General features: G+C 31.4%; 1 protein-coding gene across 4 annotated transcripts in view; it reads right to left on the bottom strand.

Moving 5' to 3' along the window:
• Positions 1-2,298: 2,298 nt before the first annotated feature.
• The window catches only part of LOC106468005 (histone acetyltransferase KAT6A-like), a 100,216-nt gene continuing 83,438 nt past the window's right edge, over positions 2,299-19,076 (bottom strand). For 3 of the 4 annotated variants that reach the window (XM_013928400.2, XM_022396282.1, XM_022396281.1), the window contains 5 exons: positions 17,242-17,326; positions 15,449-15,605; positions 12,740-13,679; positions 8,222-8,703; positions 2,299-6,266 (listed from right to left, as the gene is read on the bottom strand). In XM_013928400.2, coding sequence (XP_013783854.1) covers positions 3,771-6,266; positions 8,222-8,703; positions 12,740-13,679; positions 15,449-15,605; positions 17,242-17,326 — 4,160 coding nt within the window. In that variant the 3' untranslated portion in view covers positions 2,299-3,770. The remainder of the gene's footprint in view (positions 6,267-8,221; positions 8,704-12,739; positions 13,680-15,448; positions 15,606-17,241; positions 17,327-19,076) is intronic. The other variant, XM_022396280.1, reaches the window with a different exon arrangement.

The raw sequence follows: 19,076 nt of genomic DNA, 5'->3' as shown, positions 1-19,076 counted from the left end.
TACAGATTAACTCTATATAACATTTTTTGTCGAACATCCAGTTATCCTGCAGACCCTACCCGATTGAAATTAGTACCTGAGAATAACACGGTTTTAATTAATTTTTACGATAAGAGAGAACTGAAGTTTATTTTAATGGTTTCTGGTAAGTTTATCAGCGATTCTGAGATAATAAAGTTACGCTTGGTAACAGAAAATATTTTTAAGGAAGGTTACATGTTAAATATCGTTGGCCTGCTTCGGTTTCGATATATCAATGACACTACCTTAATATAGAAATCTGAATTCATTAAGTTACCATTATAATTTGTAGTTAAATTATAAAGTAGCCCTTAAGGCTGCGTCAGGGAGTGGATATTTTCTATCAGGGAGATATTTCTAATGGAAGAAATCAATGGTTTTCTGTGTACGGTAAAAAATGTTCCAGAAACTACAATTTGTTATTAAGCACAAAGCTACTTAATGGGACATCTGTGCTGTGCTAAACGCGGGTACCAGGACCAAGTTTCTATCGTTATAAGCTCTCTGACATACCATTGAGCAACCAGGGTGGGGGGACATAAAATGGAAGTACAATATCACTTTCCAGATTATAAATACTCAAACATTACCTAGTACAATCGCTATAAAATGGCAGTATTTTTTGTGATATCCGACTCTTTCAGTTTAACTCGTAACACAAGGAATCGGATATTTCAAAGCTCCTACTGAGGAGTGGTTATACGTTAGTTTATTCATAGATATATGCATAAAGCAAACAAAATTAATCATATAACATATTTATGAATCTATTTGCAATGGTTATATATATTTGCATATACGTCTATGCGCCATCGCAAAATGAACTTGGGAAGTATTTTTTATTATTAGTTTAATTTAGAACGAAATTAATATTTTACCACATCTTTATGTGACCTCTTACATTGTCCTTTTTTTCCAGTAGGATAATTTTGTAGCTTGTGGTACTTTTGCTTCAGATATTTCTATAGGTGTTATACATAATTGACGATACTTGTTTCCCATTTCCATTCCAATATGCAACCATTTTCAGTATAGCCTACCCCTAGCCCATACGAAGGTTAATATACCGTTAATTGCCCATGGGTTCATTTTATGGTGGTATTTATCATTTCTTGCATTTTTTAAGGGCAAACAGATGTTTGAGTTGTTTCTGTATTATCTGTTGTAATTACAAATTGTTTCTTCCATTCCATTGATTAAATAATTTATAGAACTAATAATAATTACCGTATGCAACATTTTGTTTTAATATTGTTTCATGTGTAAAAAAAAAATGAAGTCGGAGAAATGTGTAGTTCTGGGAGTCGTGGTTATATACACTACAGTTTGCACACTGGACATAGTTTGAAAGATATGGTTAATCAATATTGTGAATGTGTGGCCATTATTATGGTAATATTCTTTGACAATAGGTCTATAAATGTATTTTTTTAAAACTCCACTGTCCTGCTGGATAATTCCTTATATTGTATCAAGAACAAACGCTTAAGACATTTGTGTGTATAATGTTATAAGTATCAAGAACAAACGCTTAAGACATTTGTGTGTATAATGTTATAAGTATCAAAAACATCCATATAAACAGAATAATTGCTATTAAATATATTTTTACAAACAAGTTTCAGTATAAATTCTTTAATTGTTCTCATTTTCATAGAAGGATTGCTTTTCTGCGAGACTGTCAATTTTCGACCTCCTCCCCTCCCTCCGAAATAATTACCGCGTCCCTAACAAAGTTGTGGTTTTTCTGTATGCACAATCAGCTGTTTCTAGTACTTGACCTTTCGAAATAAAGTGAATTATTAGTTGCTTAATTTTCTAATAGTAGTTGTCAAAATATAAAAAATAACCCGTCTTAATTACAGGAACAGCATTTTTTCTTTTCAAATTGTATATAATTCTATGTCAGAAACGTTTGGAATTCGCCCTTTCAAGTCCCTCGTTCGTCTGTTCAACTGCTGGTTGATAGTTGCGTAAAAACCAAATATTAACTTTGCTTTTGTTTATTGTTGTAATTATTTGAAGTATATTTGTAAACATTCTGTACTTCATGCTGTAAGTGTTAGATTTTATGTTGGTAAGGGGGTATTGCTTAAATATAACTTTTCTTAACGTTGATAAAAAGGTAGAGAATGAACTTTCTTACAAAAATGTGATTGAACTGTTTTTTGGTAAGAACAAGTATTGTTTACAATTAATAACAGCTAAGAATTTATTTTACGTGTTCTTAACACAGTTCAAAAGAAAGTAAAACAAAAACACACGAAAAAGTTCCAGTTGCTGGTGCAAAGGGTAACATTTATTTCTCTGGCATAGCACTATATACAGCAATCAGGGTGAACAATGCAAGTAATAGGCGGTGTGCCACTATGAAGTAATCAACAACTGCATCAAGGCACAAAAAAACTGTTACTCAAAAATATATTCTATAGCTTTCCTTCCACAAAACAGATAATCATCAAGAACTGTTCTACTAAAGACTAATAACATACACTTCTAGAAATAGTGTCTCGGGTTCCTATGTTATAATACCATGCAGCTATAGTATTAGAAGCAGCAATAATAGTACTGAATATAATTACAATTAAAACAGTCACCTGTTAACATGCAACTTGCAGATTAAAAATCTCTAACATCAGTTGGCTGAATTGGTCTTGGACCAAGCTCTTTTCTTAATACTATTGTAATTATTGTCAAAATGTTTTTATCTGTTAAGAAATGATGATATAACAGTTATGAATAATATCACAAGTTTTCATGAAGTGAGGCTGTCTTTCGCATCAACTGACAAACCTCTAATTCTCAAATAAATTGATGATTATGTTAAGTTTATGGACAAAAGTGAATGTAAAAAAAGGTGTTTTCTAATAGGTAGGATATACATACATAGTCATTCAGTACACCAAGAAATTTCTATCCATGTCATTTTCTTTTTGTGCATGATTATACATTTCACAACACTCAAATACATTGCATAAAACCGTAATTCAAACTTCACTTTAAGCTATTAAATATGTGTATTTTCATTAATGAAAAACACCTTGCAACCAAACTGGCCATTTTAAGCTTTTGAATGGCTTGTTCTTCCTTGCTTGATTTTCCAGTAATGATTTTATGTTTTGTATGAATTATTCAACAATCTATATACAAACTTAAAAGTAGAAGTTATATCACTATCACATTCAAAATAAACTGAGTACCCTCCCCACCCATAAATCCCAATGGTGAATTTATAGCTATATTTATATATTTATATATATATATATATTTATTTATTTATATATATAATATTTACACATTTACTTACATCATTGGGAAACAAGAAAAGAGCATCAGTCAAAGTCCAAATCTAATGTCTCTAACAGCATTATGTACACAATGGGCATACAACAATGGGAACGGAAATCTCTATAAGCAATGTTACACATACTGGTATGTTGCAAGGTTCCATTTAGGCCAGCACCATTAACATTGAAATTGTGCATGTGGCCAGAAAGACAACCCACATATGATTCTATCACTCATAAAACATTCAAAAAATTTGAGTTAAGAGAAAATAGTTCACCTCTAAAATGTACAGTCTGGCATCACAAGTTCAGCTTTTTTTTTTATATTATTATTATTAAGGAGCTCTATTTCTGTACAGAAGTTTAATGCTCCTTTTTTGTATATTTATTAGTTTTTTAAAAACACTTGATAGTATCTGGCTTGTAACAGGAAGAATAAGAAGATTTCTGACCATCTCATGGCTATCGTCTCATAACTGGGTTCAAAGCCTGAGGAGGCAAACCTCCATTCAGATACCCATATGCAGTGTACATGGTGTTTTGGGATCTTGATGGCTGAATGGACTCTTGGTATTGAGCTTGAGGATGCATGTTGAAATTTACAACACCCATTGGAACTGCAGCAGTCTGCAACTGTGAAGAGTTGATGAATCCTGCATTGGTAATATAACCTGCTGTGTTAACCATTGCCGCTGCTCCTGGAGGAGGTCCTTGTGGCATGCGGTAACTAACCCCATTTAAAGTCTGGTACCCTGCTGCTACTAGATTGTGATTGATTGCAACATTGGAGCTTCGCTGCATCTGCCGTGCATGGTATCGGTGGCTATACTGACCATAGCCGTGGCCGGCATTGGACGGTATTGATCCTTGAGGCTGCAGACTGGCAAGTGTTGGGGCAATCCCACGCTGCATCTGAGGTGGAGGAGTAATATTCACCTGTGGTGAAGGAGGAGTTAAGTTTGGTGGTGGAGTCATGGTGTTACAAGAAGGAGACATATGAGGAGGACCAATGTCCATGATACCATTTGTGAGCTGCTGAAGTTTGGCAAGGCTGCAACTATAATTGCCTTGAGATGGAGGATTAGGAGTTGGTGTTGGGTTAGGAGTGGAAATACAGGAGTAATTAGGGGGCTGAATGTGAAATCCAGCTGGAACAGTGGAGGATACAGCACAGGCAGAAACTGCAGATGGGGGAAGACCAACACTGACATGAGTAAGGCGCTGCATAGTTCCAGATAATGTGGCAGATGCTTGATTTGTCATATTTATGTTATGGTGGCTCTGTGGCTGAAGTTGTTGTGAGTGGGCAGCAACTGCTAGGGCTGGAGTCTGGTGCTGGATCATGGTGGCAACTGGAACACCTACCATGTATGATCCAGCTGGGTTTCCTGCCATGTTCACAGTGTTCATGTAGTTGGTAGAGGAACACATGGAGGACTGACCTACTAGTAAAGTATTCATTGATGGGGAGTTGGCACTAATCATACTATTCTGTACTAAGCTCGATACAGGAGAGGAGGCTGTATGTCCATGTGATGCAGCTGTGGAAGAATGCTGTGAGGGAATAGCCACTCTTTTATTACAATTTTTCAGGCCACTAGACGAACAACTGTGAGCCTGGAGATGAGCTTGTCGTTGTGCCTGAGCAATAGCAGCTGCAGCTGCTACCATTGCTCCATGTGGAGGAGTACTATGTGGAGGCTGAGCAGCATTGCAGTAGTTCTGTAACTGTGCACAGTCAGGATAAGGCTGTGGAGTTGGTGCTGGCTGTGGAGGCTCAACAGAGTTTTGAGCCATCTCACTACTGCTGATGGAAGTTGGAGACTCTAGACCTAGCTGTGTCACATCAATTTCCACAGAATTAAAACCACCATTTGAAATAACACTGTTAGTTGAAGAGTCTGGAGTGTAAACTCCCATGTTAGCCAGGTCTTGTGGTGTTGGAGTGGAGTTGTGTTTTCCAACAAATCCACTGGGAGTGGATGGGGTAGAGGATGGTGGCTGAGATGTGTGATTGGCTTCAACAACAACAACATCCATTCTATGAGTAAAATCACCTGTATGAAGATCTGTTTCAGGAGAAGTGGTCTGTAAACATTCAAGGTTGTTATGAAATTCCTCAGCTAAATGTTCCTGAAATTTGGATGTATCACTTGGCTGACTAGTGACATTATTATTAGAGTTAGTCAGCACAAGTGTTTCTTGGGTCTGACCCACAGAGTTTACAACACCTGAGGATATAACCGTTTCTTGATGCTGCTCATGGAGATTTTCATCTAAATTACAAACTGTTTGGCTATTAGTAATCATAGATGGAGGATTAGATCCAGGAGTCTGTGGAGTAATTGGTGTAAGTGGAAGCTGAGCAGACGTGGTTACCTCCAACTGCTCTGCTAGAGAGTCTGTGGCTTCAGACACAACAACTGTTGGACTTGACATTTCTTCCTCATTAATTGCCAATTCACTAGACATAGAGCAAGATACATGGTCATCAAACTCTTCAGGTAAGATGTCATCTTCTTCACATTTATCTACTCCTTCAAGCTCTACACAATCTTCTTCCATCATACTATCACAAGTATCATGTGGAATATTCAAAGAGGTTAGTGTATTTTCTTGTTCAGATGTCATATGAGGTGATTCATAATCTTCATGATCAGTACACCAGTGATGTGATTGTTCTTGATCTCTTTTCAGTAGGTTGAAAACACTTTGTTCAGTTTCTTCATTTAACTGGTCTTTATCATCTAAATGCTCAGTCTGTTCTACAACACCTTTGCTAATTTCCTCTATGTGTGTCTGGGGTATTGTAATTGAGGTTATTTCATATGACTCATTATTTTCTCTGTCACTAGAGAAAGGTGTCAAAAGAAATTGATCATTAGCTGATTCTTGAACTTCTTCTGGTTCAACATGATCTTTGTTCCATTCCACTGCTGCATGTTCTTCATCTTGTTCCTGTTAATAAGTAATTTAAAATAATAAGCAGTCATTTTCTAGGTAAAATAAAAAACTATATAAAAACATAAACATAACATATTTTGTGATGAATAAATATGTTTATTAGTTAATGGAGTGGAATTCACGAGTCCTACCTAATATTTTCTGTTTATACCTTTTTTTATGCTGAAGAAATTAAGAAAGTGGGAGTTGCACCATTTTCTAAATTAAGTGAAGAAATATCACGTCTTGAACTTGAACTTTTGAACCGTACATTTGTATGTGCTCAGTTGCAACTTTGCAAGTCTTTAATAATGAATACAATGACATTTTCCTTCTAATTTCAACTACACACATTAGACATTGACAGGTAATGTCTCATGCAATACTGCATGGAAAGAATTACTAACCCTTAACATAAAAGAAAAGATGCGCTTATAGCATACGTCACATAATACATGGGAATTCACTTACAATAATAATGATCAAAGCTACAAGTTCATGCTAGGGTGTTTTTTTTGTCAAATACTTAAAGTAGCAATATATGTAACTTTGACAGATCCATTTCAATAAAAACTGTTCTTATCTTGGCTTACTAGCTTCAAGTATAGCTGATGGAAAAACAAGTTAAAATATGCTGCAATTATTTCTACATACAGAAAAGAATATATTTGAAATAAAAATCTTTCATAAATAAACTATGACAATAACAGATGGATAACTAGCAGCAACCAAACAACAGAAATTTACTTTATAGTGTGAATAATGTTGCAGTGTTTAGAGAAAAAACAATCTGTAAATAAAAAAAACCTAAAACTGATTTTAAAGCACAAACAAAAAATGAGAAGATTTAATAAATTACTGGATAAGGGTTTCAAGACACAAACACATCTAACTATATGCATTCAAATCACAATTTGGAATTAAGATTTATAATTAGTGTAACTTCAAAAAATTATCTGACAGGCTAATTCAATAGTAGAAAAAAAGCTAGAATCATATACATACATAATTATGATTTAAGAGTAAACACATACACATTTATTCTGCTGTCTTGTCAATACATTACTGATTTAAGATAAAATAAAAGTAAATTTTATGTAATGACAATTCTTGACTGAGTCGCCATCTACTGAAATATTAAAATGCAAATTATTTACAAAACATGGTTTAAGCATATTTACAATATATATTTCATCAAATACAGTTATTGAAGAAACTAAAAAGCTTGCTTTACCAATTAATATACAAATATTAAAAAATTAGTAAAATAAAAACCACAAAAAGTTTACTTGGTTTAGCACAAAGCTATACAATGAGCTATCTGCACTATGTCTGATGCCGGGATCAAACTCCAAGTGCTAGTATTACAAGGAAGCTACCGTGAGACAGTACCAAAGAGCATAATTTTTAAACAATAGCTCTTTAAATTCTGATAGATTTGTTTTTCAGAGAGAGAATAATTACTTTTAACAACTCTCTTCAGCCATGTACCTTAACATAATTTTTAGATCATAGAGAATTTTGGTGAAAATTGCTAATTTATCAGGTTAGAAAAAAACCCCAAAGAGAACTGTATATATGAAACTATTAACTTTTATAATATACTGATACCACATTAAGCATATGAATCTCAACTGAGGTCTTATAAAAAAAAAAAAAAAAGAATAAAATAAAAATTGTATGTTTTGCTGCATTACAATTATTTATTTGAAGAGACAGTTGTTCACAGTTAACCAATCATAATTTATATCTAGCAAACATTGGTAATTACTACTTAAAATATAATGTTTTAAGTGATAAAATTTAAATTTGGTTGAAAAAATTACTTCTCTGTTGCTAGAATATAGATACTACAGATTATTTATTATAAATATAACTTAAATTAGTTGGTAAAAAAAGCAATGGGGAAATAAATTAATATTTTAAGGAAACCGGATAAAATCTGATTGAAGAAAGAGAAGAAAACTTACCTTTAATTTTATACTTGATATTGGATTTATTGAAGTGATTGATTTTTCTTCAATAGTCAATATATCTTTGTTCACATAAGTTATTTCCTCAGACAATGGCTTTTCAGCTTGTTCTGTTACTGATGCCTGCAGTACTGGGGGTGATGATTCTAACTCATAAAATGGACTCTGATGACCTTGGACTAAAGTTGCACTAAAAGCAGGAATAGCCGGCACAAGAACAGGTGGCATAAGACCAGTCTCTGACTCAGGGGTTTCTTCTGTACCATGTGATGTGCTACAGGTAGAGGCCATGGCATTCTTCAGTTTCTTTCGTTTCTTGCGTTTACTGCTACTCTTTTTGTCCGATGACCTTCCTGATTTCTTTGACTTCTGTTTCTTCTGTGGGGAGCCTCCACTCTTTGACTTCTCTGAATGATGCTTTGTTTTTTTGCTAGATTTTTCAGTCTTGTGAGACTTCTGACTGGATTTCTCATGTTCACCTAGAAACAAAAATGTCATATAATGTAAAAAATGCAACATAAATTACATTTATTACATGAGATTAAAAAACTTTTAAATCACTCTTAGTTGCTATGATATATATTTTAACTTTATCATGCCCACATAGGTGCAGTCCACCTAGAGAGCAAAACTGCACATACGAGTTTTTTCTTTTTTGAAGAAAATAAACTTGTGCCTTTTTTTTCATGCATTAAAAAAAAAAGCTTCAGAGTTGAAATTTATTCAAAAAGGTTATATCTATTTAACTGTGTACATAAAAATGAAAACAAAAATTCTTAAAACACAGAACCGTAACTAAAGAAGTAAAGCAAACAATTATCTCTTCTAGTTACAACCTTTGTACTTGGTTGTTGCTTGACATAAGTTGCTAAGCTTTTAAAAATTTGAACGTAGAGGATATGAAATATAGTATTTTTGTTAGATTTTATATATACATTTGAATAACTAAAAAATCATAAATTACTACATCATTACCATAGCATTCCACTATAATTTATCAAGCTTAGTAACTAAGATGTATTTTAGTCAAAAAAAATATGACATTTTGAGCATATTAAAGACACAACCTACTTCATTGAAATCTTGGTTGAAAAGAAAGAAATGGTGTCAAGCCTGTTAAAATGGCTGAGAAAACCACTAGGGAGACATTCTGAGCTTCCAATAACCAATTCATGTCATATATCGAAGTTAGTGTATATAAGGGAGCAATTCAAAAAATGGAAAGAGGAGGGCGGAGTGCCACTGTGTTTGATTTATTACATGAGCAATATCTTAGCAAATACAAAAGATAAGAAGCTCTTATTTTATATTCTAGCTTGTCAATATCGGTAATTTGAGTTTCTAATTCATAAAAAACTATAGACTTAGTATTTTGACTACACCAACATCTAATTTGAACCAGTGCTGCATTCAACATGCCACATGACTCAAAAAAATAGATGTTTATCTCTGTTTTTAAATTAAAAAATTGAGTAATATATAAGTACTAAAAATCTGAATTATAATCTAGTTTGATACTACACTTATTGACATAAATTCATGAAATAGTATTTCAATAAAATTTTGAATGTGAGTCAACAAACAAGATGACATGGCCTTTCACCCATGACCCATCTTGAAAGGGTTAAGCGACTCTCCAATGCATCTTTAATCACACTCTACAAAACCTTTCTAACTACTAATGTAAGACTAACTGGCCTAAAACTGCATGGACAATGTTTATCACTTCCTTTAAACATTGGACTAACATCAGCCAATTTCCAATCTTCTAATACTCTTCCACTACTCAATGACCTGTAAAAAATACTAGCTAGCAGTTCACAAATAAAATCTTTAAGTTCCTTTAAAACTCTAGGATAAAAGTTGTCTAGTCCAGGGGATTTATCAGTTTTTAGGTTTCCCAACTTTTCTCTTACAAGTTCAGACCTTAAAATGATATCTTTTACATCAGTATTTTCCCCATACAGGTTTGAGCAAAACAATGTTAATTTTCTTTCTAATGTTAATACAAATCAGTGTTTTATTGAGTTTTAGCCAATAATCATTTCTAAACCATGGATGTCATGATACCAAGTAATTGCCTATATTTCAGCTTCAACAAGTCATAGGCTACTGATCTAGACATAAAGAAATCTCTTCTTTTTTACTGTTCTTGAAAACTATAAAAGCTGATAAGGCTTCCACTTCAGCAAAGGTTTACTTAGAGATAAAAGCTTAGTTTGATGATATGTTACTAGAAGAAAAGGTGTTTGTGAATAAATTCCACTACTATTACAGTCCTGTATTTATTAATGCATACTTTATCATTTTATACTTCATTTGAATTCTGATATTGAAGTATGATTGAAATGTCTTTTTTGTGGAACAAGATCAGTAGGGTTCAATTAAATCATTTTTAATTTGACCACATCAAGTTTCATTTTGGCAACAACACTGTGGTGTATGGTCTTATTGTAGCTGCTTGAATAAGCAAGGAAAATAATTGAAGATGTGTGTAAAAAAAAAAAAGAAAGGAAAAAAAAGGTTACAAGAAAAATATTTCTGTAGCTTTGAAATTGAAACAAGATTACACAAACTCACCAACAAGAAAACCATCACCAGAAACCATAAAACATTCCCACACTTCAAATTAGTTGATAACTATCTAAACATACTGTGTTCAACCTTCAAGGGTATTAGAGGTAGAAAAATGCCATAAGGAATGACTGATAAGTTGTATACATAGTTTTAAAGCTTGGCTTCTATCTTTTACAATGATTTTAGTCAGAAGATGAATCTATTTTCAAAGCTGAGATACTGTTACCTTATGCCAAGACTCTCTGTGGGAGGTATATTTATGCGAGTTTAACAATAAAATAATAGTTCAATTTATACTAGGACAGTATCAATATTTATCGACAATACCAAATAGTACGTTATTTCCTAGTTTAGTACTGCACAGGTTTTTCTAGACAAGCGTGTTTAAGGAAAACAAAACAAATAAAAAATATCTATAACATTTTCTGTATGAAGTAAATTATACTGTTTGAGAAATCAGAAATGCTTGCATCTGTGCTAGTTTTGTTAAAATAGTTTTTATTTTATGAAAAGTTTAACTTTCATTAAGATTACACAAAACAATATATATAATTATTATTTAAAATTTCTTTATAAATAACTATTGAAACATTTTAGTATTTAGCAGTTACTGGCACAGTTGGAAGCATACACAGATTCACTTCAACAATGCAATACTACAATAGAGAGCAAGATTAGCTTAATGTCATCACACGATTTCAGTCACTGCTAAATAAAAAATTACTAAAATTCCTACTATGGGATATAATGGTGTACTAATGTAACTGTATATACAAAAACTCAAACTGTTCAAACTACTGGTCTGACTTTAATGCTGATATAATACAAGAACAACTTTTTAGTGCACATTCTCATCTCAGTGCTAAAAAATATATTGAAAACAAGATAATCAGAAATTCATTATTTAATTTCTGTAGTGCATATTGGTCTATAGAAGACATTAATACTAGAAATAAATGACCTTATAACTACAAAATGTTGTTTTTATTTAATTAGGCAATCAACGTTTTCCTTTACAGATTCTTCAGGAGCAATCGTTAAAACACAAACCAAAATTGACAGTACAAAGCTTCAAATGGTTTAAATAATAAATTCTATTTGAAACTATAACATGCATTTGTACAGTGTGTTTTTGACATACTAAGTAGTAAAGTTTATTTTTTCAACAATAAGCTTGACTACTTAATATGTCAAAAGCATGCTGTACAAATACACATTACATGTGTGTCCAGCAAGGTACATATGATTTATTATTTTAAATTACACATTTTTTACAATAACATTTGAATCACATAATACCTATGTTTTATCAAGACTTAAGAATTCCACCTGCAGTAGCAATACAACTGCTCTACTTAATGCTTGAAGTTGGTTAATTGCTTATTAGTGTTATCCCAGGATATAAGAACATATATTATAATATCATTTTGTTTTTGATGTAACACTATAGCACAAGTTTATATTGCCTCTATACGCTCAAGATATAGTTTATTGGTGGACATCAACACAAGAACATGAAATACCACATATTAAAAATAAATAAAAAAGGAATGAGAGAAAATATTATCTAGTTTAATAAGACACTACAAAAACAAACGTTCAGCCTTTGTTGAAACTTTACTTATAAAGTCAATTAGATAACCATTTTATGTTTTAATATCATTTCTTCAATAAAATCTGGTAGAAAATTATTGAAACAGATTAGCATTAGATTTTTAAATTACATTATGAATGTTGAAATGCAAACTAGAAATGACCTATTTTAACACTGGGTATCAATGAGTAGAGATTTTAGAAAAAAAAACACCAGTTGTATATGCTACATAAAAATATGCATGATCATTGATTTCCTAAAGTCAAATCAAAACTTTTTAATGTTCAATGGATAAGTTACTTTCTGATTACACAAACAAAGCTATTTTAAAGGATAAAACTCACCATCTGCAAGCTTTAATTCCCCTTTCAAAGCTGCCAACTTCTTCTTCTTGTTCTTCTTCTTTTTTGACTTTCCTTCCTTTTGGCTAGTTTGTTTTTCAGATGTTCCATGTTCCTTGTGAGAATTTTCAACATTTGATGCATTATTTTTTGAGCTGGTATTGTGATCTTTTTTCTGTTTTTTTTTCTTTGGTTCTATGTCCTCTAATTCATAACTTGAACTGAAGGAGCTTTTGTGTTTGTCTGAAGCATGCTCGCGCTTCCTCTTCCTTTTTAGTTTCAAAAGATATTTTTTCTTTGATTTGTCTTTTTTCTTTGATGAATGTGAACTGCTTTTGGATTGTTCATCTCCTTTGCTTTTTTCAGCCTTTGCATTATCTTCAACCTTCTTTTTTGTTTTTGTGTCTTCTTGAGCTTTGCTTTTCTCTATTTTTGTACTATCTTGAACCTTGCTTTTAACCATCTTTGAGTCATCTTGAACTTTGCTTTTAACCATCTTTGTGTCTTCTTGAACTTTGCTTTTAACCATCTTTGTGTCTTCTTGAACTTTGCTTTTAACCATCTTTGTGTCTTCTTGAACTTTGCTTTTAACCATCTTTGTGTCTTCTTGAACTTTGTTTTTAAGTGTATTTGTGTCTTCCTGAGCTTCATCATCATTCTTTGTAGCTTCAAGAACTTTACTTGTTTTTGTATCTTGTTGAATTTTATTTTTACTTGCCTTTGAGTCTTCTTGAGTTTTATTCTTGTTTGTTTTGGTGTCCTCCTGAATTTTACTTGTAGGCTTATCTATATCTACAGTCTTCTCACCTATTATTGTGTGTGGTTTATTTCTGCTTTGGTCTGTTTCTCTAGTGTCTATTATTAATGGTTGATTAGTTTCTAGTGGCTCACTTGTAGAATTATGAAGAAGTTCTTGCTTAGAATTGAGTTCCTCATCCATCTGCTAAAACAATTCAAAATTATGTAACAGGCAACAAAACTTATCAAGGATCTTGCTGGAAATCACAACATGAAGCACAGTATGCAATATTTTTTAATAATTAAAAGTTGATTTTGAAGTTATTTTAAAAAATGTGTCCAAAATTTTTAAAATTATTTGTACACAGTACTTGTATAAAAAATACATGAAAATGAGATTAAAATACTTTTTTTCATCACAATGCAAATATTTTCCACTGTATCCACATCTCATTGTACCACATTAATTTCACACTAAAATTTTAAAGTGCACTGGCACTGTCTACAAGGGTGAATTTATCAACCATGTAATTTAACAAAGATCAATACTTTATTTTAAGTAAACAGCAACAATGTGTGACCATTCTTTTAAGCAAATTGTTTGGTGTTTTTGATAGAAAAATAAAATAAAATAAGAGGCCAGAATCAATATTCTAATTACAGTGTAATTTTGGCACATAAAAACGACTGAAATAAGATTTTGCAAACAGAACTATTTCTACACAGGGTTCTCAGCACAATATTAGTATACATTACGTTCCTCCACAGAGAGTACTAGTGCACTCTCTGAGATATATTAGACATTTGTGTGCCCCCCCCCCCCACTTTACACATGTTGTGACAGAAAATTTAATAAACTGTTTTTGTGTAAGGACATGGTGCCATCTATGAATTTAGGTAATGTAAATTTACATCAAAGATAATAAATAAATTATTGCTAAATAACAGCAATAATAGGAGGTTGGAGGGAGTGGTTAACAATCATTAACATGCCCCTTGTTCCAAACTATCATTTCACAAAGTTTGGTTGAGATTGACCCAGCGACCCAGGAGTATTTAGATAATGGACAAACAGAAAGACACAGATTCTTGTGCTTTATATATACTTAATGCTCAAGCTTAAATTACGAAAATACTAAGAAGAGCTAATAATGCTTCAACATCAAATTTTCTTCATGACTGAAAAATAATGTTTGGATAATTTTAGAAGTCTCAAAAATTTTATTTTCTCTTAAATGAAGTAAATAAAAAATTTTTTATATATTCCATAAAAATGCACTTAATTCTTTTGTTATTCAGACCTCTGGCAATTTGAAATGAACAGGTACTGCAGGACTTAGTTTGTTTCATTTATGTAACTAAAAAAAATTAGTTTGTTCTTTTTACACCATCCAATTCAAAACACTACTAACAACAGTACTGCTCGAAGGGAAAAGTGTTTAATAGTTATTACACTCAACCACTGATAACTGCATAGAATAGGGCCAATAAAGTTGAAATGAGTATCTGTATAACTGGTTTATGACACACTGTTCTTTCAACTTTAATTCTCGTGTTTTACAGAATTTAAATTGGTCTAGCTTGGAAAAGTAGAACATACAATACCATTGCAAATAACCCATCCTCAAATTTCCACAAAATTTTCTACTGGTTCAGAGAAAATAAACATTTGCAAAATGAAAAAATAAGACAACATCTTGCACTGCCCTATTCAGGGTAATTCTGTGTTGTAATTTTTCCAAGACCAGAAGCATGTGTCACAAGATACAACATCAAGATATGAAACAAGGATACAAGTTTCACTTTTCTTACAGTACAAAAGTAACTTTAACCAAATTAATTCAAGATTACACAAATATTTTACTTTGAGCCTTAATATCATTAAAGTAACATATATTTTAGGATAATATATGTAGACAATTTATTTTGCCAATTACTGTGTACATAAGGAATAACCTAGCAAAATTTCCTTACTTTTTCAGCCTCACTATTTTCATGATTGAACAATGAATTGGAAATTACAGGTGTCCACCTCAAGCAAATGGGATCCACACGCAATCTTCTGTCTTTACTGACCGATACATTCTTCATGTAATCCTCAATAAATGTCCTTTTTATGATTATATTCAACCTGAAAAACATGATAATTACAAAAATACTTCTTGCTACATAGTTTCATACAAGAAATAAAATGATTTTGTAATTAATAAAAAAAAATTTACTTGAGCTTAGTTACTAAAGGCTTTGATCAAACTACTGGTATTACATTTTTTCTGACTGCCTCTCTTCATGATTTACTCACTTTTATACTGATAAATACTAATCTTTAGAATTATTTACTGTAGGTGATGTAATAAAACTTTCTGACTCAATGCAACTCACTATATGATGTTAACATCAACCTATTGGACCTTTAGACTTTAATGTATTTACTGTCTGGAAAATTAATTTCTTAACGTTTTTTAAGAAAGCTTTGATTTCCTCCTTCAAATAACTAAGACACCACCAAATCATTTTATTACAATTTATTTCACAATAAACACGTTTTTAAGGTTAGAACATTTACAAGAAGAGCTACCACGATATTAGACAAATACAGATAAAAAAAATAAAGAGAAGAAATCAAAACTAAGAGCAGTATTTGGTATGAAAACAAACAGACTAAAAGAATGAGCACATCAGGACTAAAACATTGTTAAAAATAAATGATAAAAGTAATATCCAATGTAAATGCTAAGAAATCTCTGTTTGTCTAGATTCAAAGGTAGACAACTGCAAAGTCTAACAGTTCTGGAATGCTAAAACTAATCCTTGAACCTTTATACTAGTCAGATAAGGTTAGGTCAAAACTGTTAATTTTATGAGCTACAACTTAATCAAGTAACTAAAAAAACCAAGGCAACATTTTAGTATAAAAATGATCAATTTCAGGCACTTAAAAAAATAAAAAGAGTTGCCTGGGACTAACTTGTAATCTGGTTATAAATAGCAATAAAAACTTCAATAGTATGATACTACAAAAAATATAAAAAAGACATTAGAACTTTTTGGAAAACAACAGAATGTTTCATTTTTATTTGTAAAATAATATTTGATTTAACCTATAACAAATAAATTGAATAAGATAACTATTACCAAATAAAGTAACTTGTCAAGGTTATGTTCTGAAACATGCTAATAAATTGCTAGAGTTTTCCAGTATAATAGCCACCCTAGTAACACAAGCAAACATTCACAATATAAAATGTTCCTCTATACTTTGAAGTTACAAAACAATATGCATTACAATTCAGTATTTGGATGCAAAATTTCTAGTACCCAAAACAATAATTTTTTAAATCTAAAATACCTAAACTGTACTTTAAATCAAATATTGTTGAATACGAATTATAAAACAAAAATGAACGTTAACCCTTCATGAACAAAAACTGAGAAACCTAAAAGACAATATACATCTTCTTAAAGAGACTACAAATACTACATTCTGTACCTTATCTTGATTTGAAAGGTTTGAATTAGATCTTGAAACTAGCATCTTATTTACATTCAATATCTATATAGACAAAAATACATAGTAAATGTTTCATTACTGTTTAGTTTCATCTCACCTTGCATACTGATCATTTTAAAGTAATTGTGACTACTCACAATCACTAATGAAAAATGTCTTGCATTTTTTAGGTTATTAACTTATAAAGTTATTGCTTTAAGTAGCATAATTACTATGTAATAGTTTGAAAGAGAAATCATAACAACTGAAAGCTTACCTGTCATTTTCATACTTAAGCATTTCAAAATGTTGAAGTATTGAAATTATGTCTGCTGGACTGATTCCAGTTTTAGTTGATATATCTGAAACAATTCCCAAGCAAAATCGTTAAAACAAATAACATTTAAGTGAAAGTAACAACTTTTACTTGCACTAATGTTTTATTCAGGCACTGCTTTTAAACTTCTCTACTGGTGATATAGCATTGTTTTCTATTATTCAAACCAAGATCCAAAACTAAAAGCATAACACAGTATTTTAGTGATCATGCAAGTCTATGAACTTTCTAATACAGTTCCTTTAAGTTTTAACAGCTTCAAGTTTAATCTTTCTGTATATAATATACTCTAACCAATAAGCCTTATACAGACTTTCACAGAGAACTTGCAAAACTTTAATATCAGTGATGCTTCTGTATATAACCTCCCTCTATGCTGGTTCAGTTATTTTGACCAACCTTACAATCACCATGTAATCATGAAAGGATACTTACTACTTTTGATGTAGTACATGTATCTGCATAAAATTTGGTAGTCTTTTGGTAAATATTACAAGTCTTTTGTATGCAAAATTCAGATTTTGTTTTATCAAGTATTTTTACATGTGAACATATGACATTAGCTAATGACAAAAAAAAAACTCTGACTAGTCTAAGTGAAGATAAGTTTCATTTAAGATTAAAAAATACAAAATAAATCTAAATTACACTTTTTTCTTTCTAGAATGATTACAGATTGTAACAGAAAATTATAATTATTTATCCTAAAGAGCATAAAGTCTCACAATAGTTTACATCTGTTTTTATATAATTGTATTGCTCTTTGAACTACATCTAACTAACAATCCCACAAAGCAAGCTGTCATTCAGTAAGATTTCTGTAGATAACCTCTCTCTATGAAAGCTCAATTATTTTGACCAACTTTGCAACCACCATGTAACCTTGAAAGTATACATACCACAACTTTTTATCAGTCTTAGTTGATATATCTAAAACAATTCCCAAGCAAAATAGTAAAAACAAAATACACTTAACCCTATCGTTATGGGTCTTCTTATGGTTAGGGGTCAAAGGGTATGTCATCATATTTGTAGACTTACATTCAAAATTTATTGAACTACTATTTTATGAATGTATGTCAATAAGCTTGGAATCCAATTGTAGATTATAATTAAAATTTTAGAATTATACATTAGTTAATTTCTTAATTTAAAAGTAAGTATTAAAAAAAATCATAATTATTATTTTTTGTGTGTCACATGGTATTTTAAATGTAGCTTTGGTTCAAATTAGATGTTTGTGATGTACAAGTACTAAGTCTACATTTTCTTATGAATTAAAAACTCAAATTACAATTTATTGACAAACTAGAATGTAAAGTAAGAACCTCCTATCTTTTCTATTTGCTGAGATATTTAATGAATCAAATGCAGTGGCCCTGCTCACTTCTTCCACTTTTGGAAATACTTCTTTACATACACCTGCTTTGATCTATCATTGATTTATAACCAATCAAAAACTCAGAATTTCCCCCACATGGTCTTCTCAGTCTCTTGAAGGTGGAAAGTTCCCAAAATTATTTCTTTTGTCTCAAATCTCGGAAAGAAGAGGTAAGTGGAAAAACAATATTCTTTTAGACCCAAATACAGTTTAATTAGTAGGCCTTATAAATTACGGTGGAATTCTGTGATAATGATAAAGTAATTTATAATTTATTGTTATTTCAAAATGCATATATAAAACCTAAAAAAGTTATTTTGCTTTACATCCTCCATGTGCAAAATTTGGGAAGGTAAAGCATGCTAAGTATAACAAGCGAGTACAAACTTCTTTA

This window comes from Limulus polyphemus, unplaced genomic scaffold, assembly GCF_000517525.1.
Source record: "Limulus polyphemus unplaced genomic scaffold, Limulus_polyphemus-2.1.2 Scaffold2827, whole genome shotgun sequence".
NCBI classification, from domain to species: domain Eukaryota; kingdom Metazoa; phylum Arthropoda; class Merostomata; order Xiphosura; family Limulidae; genus Limulus; species Limulus polyphemus.
This window is presented reverse-complemented; position numbering and strand designations above follow the sequence as displayed.